General features: G+C 45.5%; 1 protein-coding gene across 2 annotated transcripts in view; it reads right to left on the bottom strand.

The window, feature by feature from the left end:
* The window catches only part of tcf7l1b (transcription factor 7 like 1b), a 43651-nt gene that overhangs the window by 7229 nt on the left and 21634 nt on the right, over positions 1-14788 (bottom strand). For both annotated transcript variants that reach the window (XM_061260872.1, XM_061260873.1), the window contains exon 4: positions 7762-7845. In XM_061260872.1, the coding sequence (XP_061116856.1) occupies positions 7762-7845 (84 nt within the window). The remainder of the gene's footprint in view (positions 1-7761; positions 7846-14788) is intronic.

The following is a 14788-nucleotide window of genomic DNA, read 5'->3' as shown; positions in this document are numbered from 1 at the left end:
TGTGGCCAGGAGTGCCAGAAGTGCGCCTCTGCCCAAAACTCCGGCTGGACTGCTGCTCGCAGACCTGCCCGGGACGATGATGGCAATAATCAGCAGCGTCTCTCCTTTCATTAGGCAGTGTTCAGCGCTGCGCTCATTTCCCCTGGCTGCCCGGCTGAAAGGGCTGCTTGTTGGCCCGGGCTGTCACATGGGAGGGCCAGGGGAGAATGGAGTCTTGTTCCTTGAGTCTAACCTCCCCACCCCCCCCCAGCCCGACTCCTTCCCAGGCAAGCGTGTTCGACCTCTCCACTCTCCTCCTCTCCTCTAACCACTGTGCTTCACCAAGGAACAAGGTTCGCATTGAGCTATCCCAGGCACTCAGTCCACGCTGCCCAAATTGTTCCAAATCTCTTGCATGCTTCTAAACGACCACCCTTCCCCTGCTCTCTTTATCCCATGCAAACTTTATTTTACTTTTATGAAAGGCTGTTTGCATTTTATAATGACTTTACTGATAATAATGAGGCTCTGCAAAAGAGAAAGATCCAGAAAGAAGCAGAGAAATTGTTCCTACAAAGACCCAACTGCAGGGGGAAAAAACGCTGGTTTCCTGTGGGGGTTAAAACATTAGGGGCTTTGTGCCACAAGGTTCAGCGCTTCACCACGGCCTTGTGAAGGTAAAATATTCACTGCATTATACATACTGCAGCACTCCTGCTTCAGACCCCCAGACCTGGGTGCCAAGACATTTTGGGCAGCACTTCAGTGAGAATTGGAAATTGTAGTTGTCAATAATTAATAACTTGGAATACACTGTTCGTGTGTTAACACCGATCTGATGTCGAAGATTGATAACAAATTTTGGCAAGCCGTGCAGCATTTCAACCAGCTTTTGAAAAAAATGAATAAATTGGGGGGAAAGAAATTCATGCAAGTCAAACAATGCCCAGAACAGTCAGTCAATTTGCAGTAGAATAAACACAAGAACATTTTGACCCGCTACTTACCACTTGTATGTTTTTAAATGCTTAAAAATACCTTAAAATATATTTTTAAAAAACATCCTTACAGCTTACATTTGTTGGTCATCCTTGTTTACAGAAGCACAGAACACGAGGGACAGAGAGAGGCAGAGAGGGAGAGTGTGATAACTCACACTCTTTTTTTTGACTGGTCACCTCATCTGGCCGTACAGACCACTGGAGCGTGAACAAACAATGTGGCCAGCAGCATTCCTCCCCGCTCAGACAATCCCGGGGCCGGCAGCCGGGCTGGCAGGACGCAGCGCAGTGTCAACACGGACCGCTCCGTAAGCCTGCGTGCTGACACTCACGCCCGGCCTGCAGACAGAGCCTGCCGGCCCGGCCCGGCCCGGCCCAGCCCAGCCCAGCCCAGCCCAGCCCAGCCCGGCCCTGCTCCCGGGGTCCAACGGACGGCCACGGGGGGCAGGAGAGCAGCGCGCCCGTTACTAAGCAGGCTGTGTTGTGGAGGGAGATTTTGGCTAGCGGGTGCCCTGTAACCCTGACCCCAGGGTTCCCTCATTATTGACAATTTGGTACAGAAACTACTGCATGTACATATAATTACTGATTGTCAAAGAAACCTGGTGTGCAGGAAAGATTTTTATGAAAACATCTGATAAAGTGTTCCAATTCATGATTTGATACCATTGCTACAATCAGCTCTGAGGTTATGGCAATTAATTATTATTATTATATTTTACATTTTCCAATTATTAAGGTCTGGAACAATAACAGGGAGAATGGCAGAGAATGATGTCACACAGAGCAGTGAATTTACGCATTTTCAACTGGTGAGCTTCCCAGCCTTCTAGACCACTAAACCAGTGAGATCATGTGGAGGCCTGTTCAAACCCCTATCAGATAAAAACAAGTTCTTTAAGTTAGCCAGCTAAGATGGCTACTCCGAACTGACTCACACTCCATTACATTTTGCAGCGTGACCGTGGTCGGGCCAGGGAGGGAGGTTAACAAGGCAGGCTGAAAGTTCTGCAGGACCATTAAATACATTTATGCAAATGAGCAGACCGCCATATGTACATAACACTGTAATCATACCATCAGATACTGAGAGATGTTCTAGAAGCCTAATCTTTAAAATAAATGACATCCAAATAGACACAGTGCAAAGGCATACACTTCAGGCATTTAGCAGTTTGGGGGTTTGGACCCAGACAAACTTTCCTGCATGAACAGAAATCACATTCTTTAAATCGAGCCAGGAGACGGGAGACCTGGACCAACTCAAAAATGCCCCTCCATTCTCATGTCTGCCCGTCCCAGCCAGGGCAATGCTGGGCAAAAACTGACATGGTTACAGGAAGGTGAAAAATAGCGAGAACTCGCTAAGCCAGTGTGCGCACAAGGTGCCCATCTGTGGAGCCATTTGACCTGACAGAGGCAGAAGTGGCTGTACCACGCTAGGCTGTTAAAGTTGGAACACGGCTAAGAAAAGCACGGTCCTTGGCAAGTATGGGCGGAGGGGGTGGATTTCATTCAAGCAAACATGTTTTTGGATTCCCCACATCTGAGTTGAATTACTAGACAAACAGCCCATGGGCAAGAGAGCACAGAACAAACTGAATAACCCTCCGAGCTTTGTGTGCCTTTTCTGCTACACGATCACTTCTGGGTGGGAGGAGAAGCAAGCCTTTCTAAACTCCAGGAAAAAGGGTGAAAAGAATGCACGGTATGTCGGGAGAAACCAGAGCCTTGTTTGTCAACCCCAACAGGAACCGGACGCAAAAGCAGGCTGACCACGTCTTTTGCATTTAAGGCTTTGTTCCACAGGTTAACCAGCCATTCATTCTGGAAGTGATTCTAAGTGTGTTGTCACCACACCCACCCTACAAACACACACACACACACACACACACACACACACACATGCAGGTCAGTGCCAATGTGATTCAAGAAAGTAAAAACTAAATGAAAAAATAATTTATATAATAAATAAGGAAATTGGTCTTCATCATGTGGCACACCTACTAAGTCATAAACCACAAAGTAGATAATGACTCCACAGACACTTTAAAAATCCTGATTATAAGTGGAAGGTGCCAAAGTCATATTCTATTTCAGGATTGTAAAACTCAGAACTAAAATAAAAAAACCCTCTGCCAACTAGTCTAAAGAAGCACGTTCAGAAAAGCAGCCATGCAACTGTCATCAGTGAAACCGCACGGAATGTGGAATTGTTAAAGTGGGGAGACCACAAAAAATACACTCCTGTAACGAGGTGCTGGGGCACCGAACAACACATTGTAGGGATTTTGGACCCTCTTTCTTTCTTTTCGCTTTTTTTGTTAAAGAGACAGAAGAAGCAACTCATCTCCTAATCCTCGTTAAATCCATTGTGACTCCGGGTCTGAAAATTCTCCAGGCTCTCTACATTTGCTAAGTTTCTGCACTGACTGCATCGGCCTTATTTAGCAGTAACAAGGGGGAGAGGAGGCCGGCAGGGTCAAGGCAGAGCACATTTGTGAGAATAGGGATAAGAGAAAGGGGGCAGAGGTTCTGGAGGTGCACTGGGTCCAAAACTTCCTGCCCTGTAAAATCCCTCTCTTCGACTGTTCTCCCTGACATTTCCAAATCTAGCCACGTATCGATATCCCGCCTGTGTGTCTCCAGGCCTTTGATTTCCTGAAGAGCTCGGGCGGGTTCGATGTGTGACGCAACCCAGGCTGCTCTTGGGAGGAATTCCAGCCAAAGGTTCTCTCACAGAACTGTGGGAAGAAAGCTTGGGACTGACATACCCCCAGAAAGACCTGTGCACATTAAACTGTAATGGACACTAAGTAATGAGCCATTTCTGGAATGCCAAGCACATTTTGTTCATCTTCAGGCCCATAAAGTCAAACCGTTTAACTAGCAATTTGGTGACATCCGTAATTTTGTAATTTAATTTATAAGAATGAGTTATGAGCCTGTTAGCTGAAGGGACATTACAAGTTCCTTGTCTAAATTATTAAACTTGGTTGCACAGCACAAATTCCTTCAAGTCCTGTCAAAAAAAAAGGGGGGACAATTCTAGCTCCACCAGCACACATTGCTGGGAAATATAACCAGTCCAAATTCTCAGCAATGCCCAAGACACGAACAGAAACAAACGTCGGCCTCCATTATGACATTGAGGAGCTTTAATACTTGGAATTGGTTGGTTTTGCATGTTCCCCTTTTCTGTGGGCGAAACACGTGAAACAGCCCTTGATTCAGCCCTGACAGGCATGTCAAACCACCACCCAAGTCCCGCCAGAGTTCATTGGTTATACTGCGATGTTTCACTTCTCTCAGTCCCTCAAAGCTAGAGAACTTGCAGCTTCCAGCCAGCAGGCCCCAACTGCTGACAGCCACAGAAACAAGCAAACAAAAGGGGCAGTGGTCTTGGGGAACTGCGGACGGGCCCGCCTTGGTTAAACACAACAGCGCCGTCTCCGAACAAAGAGGGAGGCGTAGTGAGGAAGCGGGCCGAGCGCCGTACAACAACATGGCTGCCGTATCCGTCCCGGGGCCTTTGGGCCCAGTGCAGCGGAGTAGTGCGCGGGTGCTAACTACACAAAAGGACTGGAGTCCCTGCTGCCACTTCCCTCAGTCACACTCCAGACAGAACAAACACAGGTAGCCAGGCAACAATGATCACCAATGCGCTCCCCGTAGAGAAGGAAGTTGTGTGGAAAATTCCTCCAGTTCACCTGCGGCACGCTTTTCACAGTCGATTTCTCTCCCAAAGGAAAAAGAAAAATTACCTTCCAACTAACAAATGAAGATAACTGCCAGCTGAATTCAAATAATTACTACGCTGAAAGGTAATGCAAATGAAAGGAGAACGTGTATGGACATTGGCATCAATGTCTGAACATGAACAAACTATTTTAACAAAGAAGGGATCCACTTTCTCTTTCTACATTGGAACAAGCACTGGAACATGAGTTGATTTAAAAACCAGGACAATGTTATGATTTTAAGGCTCCTAACTATACAGAAATGAGGTACTTGGGAAACATATATTTAATACATTATTAAGAGGATGTCTGTCCATGTGTACTCGTGGGGCTGCTGAAATTCCAGGTATGATTTCATGTCCTTGGAAAGACTGCAGAATATCAAATACTGTACTTGCTTTACTTGCAGGATTTTGCATTCCAATCTCCCAGGATAACGGGCATATTACATTCACAGCATATGTAGACAAGGGTCTTGGCAACAATTCATAGAGAAAAAATAAATTGATATAAAATTCACCCGTCTGTTTTCGAATGCAGACAACGCGTTTACCAGCTTCAGAATGCACATACACAAACTTAGACCACATAAACAGCGTAGAATTAAAGGCTGCCAGAAAAAGAAGATGCGCTGTCGGAGACGAGAACCACCGATTCAGCGAATCTCGATGGCCAGAATGGCGAAACGAGCACAGAGCCCCAGTCGAAGTGCAGTGGTGCTCGGTGATCAGACTCAATTAGTCGTGTCTGAAGATTCTATTAGCGTGGAGCAGATGCGTCGGAGCGTTTGAAGATCCAGGCTGCGGCAGCCCTGCGAGTCCAACACGGGCGCTACTGATGGACTGACAAGGCTGAGTCTCCCACAATGCATCACCTGCCCCCGCGCTGCCTTTGATGTATTATTCATGGTGAGGCAGCACTCTGAACGCAGGGCTTAGATGAGGAGGGGGGCACTGACAGACTCGCGCGCCTTCCCTTCTCCCCAACCCACCCACCCCAACACTCACATACCACCCAAAGCAATGCCAACAGAATGCTAAACAAACCTGTCTACTGAATAATTGAGAGGCTCGGACTGAGCTGGCTCACCTAATTAGCATACAGGCCTTATGGACCCAATCTGCACAGTGACAGGACGGGCTTCAACGGGCCTTTCGCATCCAGCGTTTTTCTCTTTTTCCTGTTCCAGAGCCTCCCGCTTCCTTTTCAACAAACGGAGGAGGAAGGGAGAAACAGCCGAGCGCCCCAGCATAACGACAACACGCTGTTTCTGCCGATTTCACCAGGGCCCCCTCGCCGTTTCCAGAGATGGGAAATCAGATGAGCAACGCTAGTCAAACAATTGGTTACACTTCTCAAGCTGGTGGGTACCGCTAACCAAGTGATGTGCTATTCCATATGGGACAAAACAAACATCAACTACGCATCACTAAAGATGAAGTTTACAAAAATATTAAAGAGAAAAAAAAAAGAGTGGAAATATTACATGTGATATCAAAAAAATATCAAGTGCGTTTGTGTGTCTACAGAGAAATCAATGTCCAATAAAAACCGCTTAAAGAAATGACTGCATGCTAGCAGTCATAAATATTCAGTGTTCTGAGACCCTGCAAATGCAAACCAAATGACTGCCTGAACAGGAAAAGCACCCATTGTGAGTCTGCCCTGTCCTTTCCCCACCAGGCCCCTCTCTGCCTTTATGTGGCCCTGAGCAGTAATCCCTCATTAGCGTGGGCCTGCAGGAAGAGCTCTCCTCGCCCTGCACATGGGGAAACAGGGAAATCAGGCAGACCCGTTCTGCGGAGAGAGACGTTCGATGGGCGTTCGAGGCATGGCCGCCGTCCCGCCTGCTCGGAACAAAGACGGGCCCTCTTTGGCCGAGAGGGCCCGCGGTCTCGTTCGCCCCGCCCGCCTCTTTTTACTGCCAGTGCGAAAGTCAGCCAGAGGGACTCAAACATTCACATCCACTCCTCAATACCCCATTCATTTCCCTCTAATTTAATTGCCATTACCCCTCTGCATATTCCAATTTTTCGCTGTCCCATAATGTGGGTGCATGCATTTCATAATGTTATATATTAAGTAAATAAAATAAAAACCCATCCTCGGGGCCAAACTGCGGCACAGGGAGAGCTGTGTCCCGAGGACAAACGTTTGGTGTGCGGAGATGGGTCATGGTGAGGTCAGCACTTATTGTAATAAAACGGCTTTAATTGGATTCCAATTGAGACTGGAGTGACCTACACAGCCACCCAGGAGTCCCCTGGGCAAGAAGCTGAAACCGGTCTCCCTCGACTACAGTCAATGCTCACTTTGTCTGGAGAATCATTGTGTTTACGAGACCGCGACAAACGCCCGGCGCGCAAAATGTGCTTCCCGAGTGGATAAGTGGGCGCTCGGGGTGAGTCCTCCCCGGAGGTTCTCTGCAGCGGTGTCTGGACAGGGTAGCAAAGGTCAGGAGTCAGACCACGGCAGTTACTAATCCATTCAGGGACAACTGTGAGCCCCGCTCGCTGTTGTTCTGGACCCAAAAAAATAGAACATTAACTTTCACCCCAGGCAGGCAGGCATAAATATAGATCTGATCAGCATGTTATGGAAATCTTGTGGCCAACTTCCTTAGTCTGTGGGAAGGGAAAACTCAAGCAGGGTAATCTGCTGTTGTCCTGACAGTACCCCTTCATATGTCTAACTGACCTGACAGATTCTGGTCAAGAAACCGTACCGTAAAGTGGCACTGTTTTGCCACGGGAGGAGTGATGATAACAGAGATAAACAGCGTATGTTCTCTCAGAGTGGAAAATACTGTAGGTTGCCATTTAAGATCAGGCAAATTAAAAAAGCTAGGTGAAGAAATGGTAGGATACAAAAAAAAGACAAAAACAACAAAACAAGTCTACGGCAAGAACAGATCAATATACAGGACATGCTAATTAATTTATGTACATAAAGTCTGCATGAGGTACTGTGTCCTGTAGTGTCATAGTGACATTTTGATTTGAGGTGGGAGGGAAGGCCAGCAGGAGAGAAGGTGTACTCACTAGGTGTCCTGGGGTGGGCGATCTGGAGTCTTTCAGACCAGCAGTTCCTGGAACGTCCAGCAGTGGCCATTTCATCTGCAGGTACTGCAGAAGGAGAAACAGAATCAGTGACCCCAAAGAGACATACACAGTCATCGCACAGGGAGACATACACAGCCCTCACAGGGAGACATACACAGCCATCGCACAGGGAGACATACACAGCCCTCACAGGGAGACATACACAGCCCTCACAGGGAGACATACACAGCCATCGCACAGGGAGACATACACAGCCCTCACAGGGAGACATACACAGCCATCGCACAGGGAGACATACACAACCATCACAGGGAGACATACACAGCCCTCACACAAGGAAAGCCTGCACAACAAACCCGGAGATGAGCGCTGTGGGCAAACACAAAGCACTTAGCATTCATTGACTCTGACAAAGTTGTGTGAACCAATAAATAACGCTATGCACAATTCAATAGACAAAAGGGAGCAAGACTGCTCCCAAGGGGAAATGGGCTAATTAACACAACAGCCTAATCGGTGCTGTAAAGTACAAGGGAACAAAATATGGCAAGAGTCGTTCATATTAATGGGACTACAGGTAGGCTGTGGCTATTACCACAACTTAAACTGTGCCTAATGCCGCAATGGTGACATCTGTCTTTAGTCACCACAGGTTGAGCAAACAAGACATAAGGTGGTTTGAGTGATTCAGTGTGTTGATGCTATCCACACACTGAACAACCACTTACTTGCCTTGTTCACATTACAGAAGAATGCCGAATGACAAAAAGCTCACTCATCACAAAACAGGCTTGTCCACTGAACTTAGATTTGCTCTGGTAGCCACTGAAGGAAGAACAGCACCAGTGAGGGCTATGCATTTGTAATAGCCATGTTTAGTTTTGGGCGACTGTCAAAAAAAAAAAAAAAAAGATTTTATTTTGATTTTTTTAAATACACAGGTGTCCCTTTTTTCTCTTCCAAGATAAATTTTACTCTGCAAGCTAACCTCACCGGGTCCTCCAGTCAGTCATCTCGAATAAATAACTCTCCGGTTCACACTTAGGGAGTCACTAAAATGCGCGAACACTCAATTCCCTGAAATAAGATTTTTCTATTATGGAGCAGAAGAGATGGTCATAAATATGAAAGCGTAAAAGTCAGCGGAGAGTCATAACTCTGACAGCGCATCTCTGCCACCTGTACGCTGCATAAGTCTGAGCTGTGGGAGTGGGAGTGGGACGGGGGGGGGGGAACTGTGAAATTGGGGTTTGTCGGGGAATGTGTCTCAGCGAAGACCCAGCTGTGGGCGCCTGTCCTCGGGACAGCTGGGAGGAAGTCCCATCAAGCTGTGAGTGGGAAGGCAGGGGGTGGGGGAGAGAGGGAGGGTACTTGTCTAACCAATGGCACCCGGGTGAATTACACTGGCCTTTTGACCCACACCAAACTAAACTGCCCCCCCCCCCCTACTGTAGATGTTATCAACAACCATTTCATGGGTGTGCACGAGAAAGAAAAAAAAAAAGAAAAAAAAGAAAAGACAATTATTTTTTAAACATGTTCATTCTCTGGAGTTTTCAAGCGTTAGGTCACTATTCTCCCCACAACAGCTTCACTCGGGCCTGTTCTCCATGGACTGGGAGATCTCGTGCTGAATGGCTAGTTTTCTCTGCTAAAAGCAACAATTTGTAAAATGGCCTTTTTTCACTTTTCTTGACTCCCATTACTGGTGCTCCAGTGCAGAGTTCAGCCATCTGGTATGTGTATCAGTTAAACACCAGATATATCAGATTTTCATGTGCCCAAGCAATTTTTTTCTATAAAACCCAAGGATTTAAAATTAATTTAACAGCTTTTATTAAGCTTCCAAAGTCAAACGCACACATACACAAAATCGCAAACACACCAAAATCTTGTATCATAAACAAACTGAGTTAGCTGGTTTAGTAGCTATCATGTTTATGAAGGAATCAAAGCTTCCACCTGGAATAAGAATAGCTACATGACTGCAGGGCTGGCAAAAATGGCAAAAATCTTCAGAGCAAAGAGCCGTAATGGTGGCATGGTTAGATGAGCTGGGTGAATAATCCATTCCACCTGCAGAGGCTGGGCCTTATCAGTGCACAAGCCTTTCTCCCATCTGCCTTTGCTGCTGGTCTGGCAAGGACATCATTTCCTGTTTCCTAACACCAGTCTTCTGCTGGGTCGTTTGTTCCCTACACCCTACTTCCTAGGAGCCATTTTATAGTTTCACACCTCAGTTCTAGACTAAAGCACACTCATGCCGTTTCACCAGTCTGCTTCCCTACGCACCACCTGTAATAAACAAATTACTTTTGCCCTTTATGGATTTAGACATGCAGTATAACTGATTTATGCTAAATGCGCAAAACGAAAATGCGTTTCCCATGGACTCGTGTACATGACTGGAGTTTTTTTTTTTTTTTTTTTTTACAGTCGCACACTGAAACATTTAGGCAGGTCCAAAAAGAAAGAAAAAAAACTCTGCAACTCTGAAAAAACATCTATCCAAGTTCACCAAGGGTTAATAATGATTTGCACAGGGCTGGATTTTTAAAGCTTCATTCATCACTGTGAGTTTGCTGGGAGGAAGGAAGTTTGGATGACTGCGGGTTAAAAATGGAAAAGACATTATAGTAGAGGGGAAAACGAGAGGGAAAAAAACATTTTCAGGAACGAGTTTGTCGAAGCAGGCAGAGGGTATTGTTTCCTGACAGCTGGGGGGGCCAAGAGAGCACTGAAAGGGGTGGGCGGGGCATGGCCCTCAAGTCCCATCTAAATAGGAGAAATTCTTGAAGTTTGCATCATTCCCCCTCATTTTTAACGGCCAGCCCAAGGCTGCATTAAGAGATGGAGCCACTGGGCCTGTGTCCATACAGCTGTCAGGAGGCCTGGCTCACACAGGCCACTGGGTGTCCATTCAAACCAACTAGCTGTGCTCCATGTCCACTGCCTAGTAAATCCTGCTTTCTGTGAAAAAGCACATTTCACTGTCTAATCTATGTCAATCATGAGGGTCCTCCCACATGGGCTATTGTGAGCACTAAGGAGCCTCAACCCCATGCCCCCCCCCCCCCCCCCCCCGGCACTCCACTGTCTGTCCCCTGTCTGACAGCTCCTGTCGGGATTTTGGCACATGCCCCCAAGCACTTTCTGAGTCTTCTATTTTATAATTGGTACTGTGCTCCAAGAGGAGTCTGGTTAAAACACCCCAAAACAACATAGTCAAAACTGCCCCCCACCCCCCACAAGAAAAAAACAATTCTGTCCCATCGCACCAATCACACCACCTCGCGCACACACACATATCTACGTACACACTCACGGGCACACAAGCGCACATGCACACACACACATGCGCGCATCCATCCACACACACACACACACACACACACACACACACAGTGGGAGAGGCAGAGGAGTGTGGGGGCCAGAGAGTTTCAGGAGACACGGAAGGAGAGCAGCCAAAATAAACAGCCGGGGGTCTGGGGAAGGGGGCCACTGTGGAATTGCATGTGAAAATCATAATACTTGCAGCAGATGCTTTGCAATATGTTTTGTTGAGTGGAAAAAAAAATACTACTACATATAACCCCCCAGTCGCAGTAACAAAGTACAATTCAGTCTTTTCAACACACAAAAATGATGGACCAGCCTCAATGTGTATCTTTGGTTAAACCACAAAACATAACTGAGGAACTTGAAAAGTCCGCTGGTGTAGAATTACAACTGGAGCAACCTCCGCCCCCCTGTGGAGTTCGCTCAAACTAAGACACAGTGTTCTAGATTTCTTCCTACCGTACACATGTTCTCTGATGCAAGTCATGACAGAGGACACGTATTTAGATTTAAAAAAGAAAAAAAGAAAAGCTTTTTTTTATATTCATGGCGGTTAATAGTTCACAAACAATGCATCTGTAAGAAAAAGTCAATGGGCAAAATACTGTTATGAACAAATAGAGTAACACTAAATCCTTTCAAATTTGATTTATAGCCACCTTGAGTAATTTTCTGCAAGTCTGCTAAGCTCTCCCATCTAGACCAAGTTCTCAAGATGCTTGGCCTACTCAAATGAAGCAAGCTCATAGTAAGGATTTGCCCTATTAAACTGTCTTCAAATTGGCACAAAGTAGTCCTACGTCCAAGCAGCAAAGCTCTGGTCAGCAAAATTCATTTCCGACACACCGCGGGAAGGAAAACAAAAGTGAATGAGAATATGAGAAGTGCTCTGGGCCAGAAACAAAGCAGTTGAGAATGACCCTGTTTGGGGTATTTATTCCAGCCTATTTCTGCAGTGAAGAGTTGAAGAAAACCTTAATGAGATATGGCTGCCCTGTAATGTTCTGCAGGTGCATTTCATTTCTTTTTGAAATAAATACAAGCGGGCTGGCATAGCTCTCGGGCTGTGAAGAAGAGCAGGGCCAGTATTTCTGTACAGAGACAGATCTAATGGGCAACGCGGTACAGTACGCCAGGCAAGTTGCAAAGTAGGCAGCAAAGTACACTTGAAGTTTTTAAACTCTCTGCTCTACTTTTCAAACTATTCCGTTCCAGTGTGTAAACGTCTTCCAATCTCCCTCAGCCTCCAGATTTCGTAATTAACATCAGTAGAATGTGCAATTAAGGCCGGGCACAAACGAAACAAAGGTGGCAAAGTCTCTTCAGAAATACATCCCCCATTCCAAATGCAAAATAAAAAAAGGCAGAAATGAAGCCCTTTGGTTTTCGAGCAGAGAGAATACAGAAAATGCTCTGGGGGACACACACTGCCAGTGTTTGGTTCTAATTGTTTAATTTCTTTCATGGAGCAACAGGAAAACAGGGCCAAGCGTCTTTGTCATCTCCGCTGAGTGGCGCCAGCCTGCCAGCCTGCATGGGAGCTTCTCAGATGGGCAGATGTTGGGACATTTGTTGTTCAAGTAAGTCACTAGCTCTGCCAAAGGGACAGAGAAACGCATGCCCTGCTCCCAGCATTATAACTTCAGAAAAACATACACACAAATATATACTTTAGCTTAGCCACATACAACAGAAGCCAGTAGACAGATAAGTTGTGGACCACAAGAGTTACCAGACTAGGTAATTTTAGGGCGCAAGTACAAAGCTACAGAGTAGGCTGCATATTAAATAAATGTGACAACAGGCCCAGGCAGTCACCACTGAGTCCACAGAGCTTTTAACAACTTGATATTTAAATTTCTATTTGCTTTATTTGCATAGAAAAGTGTATAACTATTACATAAAAAATAATTGGAGAAAGAAATGCTGTGTTTTTAAAAAATAAAAGACTTGCTTATATTATCAAAGATTTTAATCTCTGCATTTTCTGTGTGGAGAGGGGGGGGGGGCTTGATGGGTCACAAACAGCATACTGTGACATCCCCCTCCCAGAACAGGTCTAGAGGAATGTCTCCATGGAGTGGGCCCAGCAGATAATGTCAATCACCCAGTTTGCAGAAAAGCCCTCCCCTGTTATTTTCTTTAGGGCCCCCTGCTAAAAACAAATGGGCCACACAGTTTGCCGTAGGTGGACGTGTTAATGATCCTCTCACCATACGAACAGCAACTACAGACAATGGCTGTAGAAATACTTGCATGGGAGCTTCCCCCATTGTTCGCATGTTTTATATCACCTACTTATGCAAGCTATTGACACCTCTTGCTGGTCCATGCAGGAGATACAATTATCAGCCCTCGGGGCAAAGGCAATTTCAGTAAGCTCTCCCACCCTGTCTGTAAGTCTGAATTCAGACCCATTGTTTATGTGCGTTGTTGGTAATTACGTAAACAATTCTTAAGCAAACGATACCCCTTATTGTGCTAATTAGTAATTAATTGGTGGGGAGAGAACCAGGGTTCTTTTTCTGAGTGATGTAGGCTGCATTCCAGCCAACATTAACAGAAATAGTTGAAACAGGAAAAAGATCTCTTTATCCTGTCTACAATTGTGTGGATTCCTTTCACAGGAAGTTGTATGCAAAAACAACAGAATTTTAGGGAGTTATCAGTTATCCTAAAAAAAATAAAAAACACTTTCCAGTTGCACTGCAAAACGTTCCAAGTCCAGCCTATGTTCAGAAAAAGGACTACAAATATTTATTTTCAAATTCAAATATGCCAAACATTTCACCGGATTACTGACACAATTTTCATGAAGAATAAAAAAAGATCTCAGCGGTGAAAAACTACACCATCTCATTATAGTGTCCACAAATACCATTGTCCACCAGTTTCTACCCCATTGTGTAAAATTAAAAAACACATACAACTGAAAATATCAATCATCTGGCAGATGTTTTACTAACCGAGGCCGGCAAAAAAAAAACCTTATTAAAGTGTTCATTTAAAATCACAATGTTTTAATATTGTTTGACAGAAGTACAACAGCAGTGCTGACACATTTCACCTCAATACATTTGCTCTGCGTCGAGTGAATTGACTCGTCTGCCTAAACAGATGCCTGAAGTTAACCCCCTTTAAAAAGGAGCAGTCTGCCATTACACTCAGAGGAGAAAATGCTGTGTGTTTAAGGGTAGTCTGAATCAATACTTCACACAGAACTGGGGCCTGTGTACTGAACAAATGCTCCCTCTTGATGTTAACTCTGAAACCTCAGGATGATCTCGCCCATTCCAGCAAGTCAACACCAGTGCATTAGCTGGGGCGCATACGCCTGTTTGACTTGGCTAAACAACTTGTTTGCAGCAAAGCAAGTCTAGAACTTTTAATGAGTTTCATTTTTTTTGTTGCCCTGTTTACTGTCCATTTCTGTACTGCCAATTTAGCTGTAAACTAAAATGTATCAAATACCTTAAATCACCACTGTACTAAAATATAGCACCAGATACTATGTAGGCTATGTAATTACATTTTCTTAACATGCAAATCATTGCTACTGGGAAAAGATCTCCGACTAAACGTAAAGCTATACACAGGTTACATGGGGGGGGTAGGTTACATGCAGACCTGGCTCCTGATATGACACTTGCATCTGCTAATGGCTACC

This window comes from Conger conger, chromosome 11 (assembly GCF_963514075.1).
Source record: "Conger conger chromosome 11, fConCon1.1, whole genome shotgun sequence".
Classification (NCBI taxonomy): Eukaryota; Metazoa; Chordata; class Actinopteri; order Anguilliformes; family Congridae; genus Conger; species Conger conger.
Note: the sequence above shows the minus strand (reverse complement) of the source record. Positions and strands in the feature narration are given on the sequence as shown.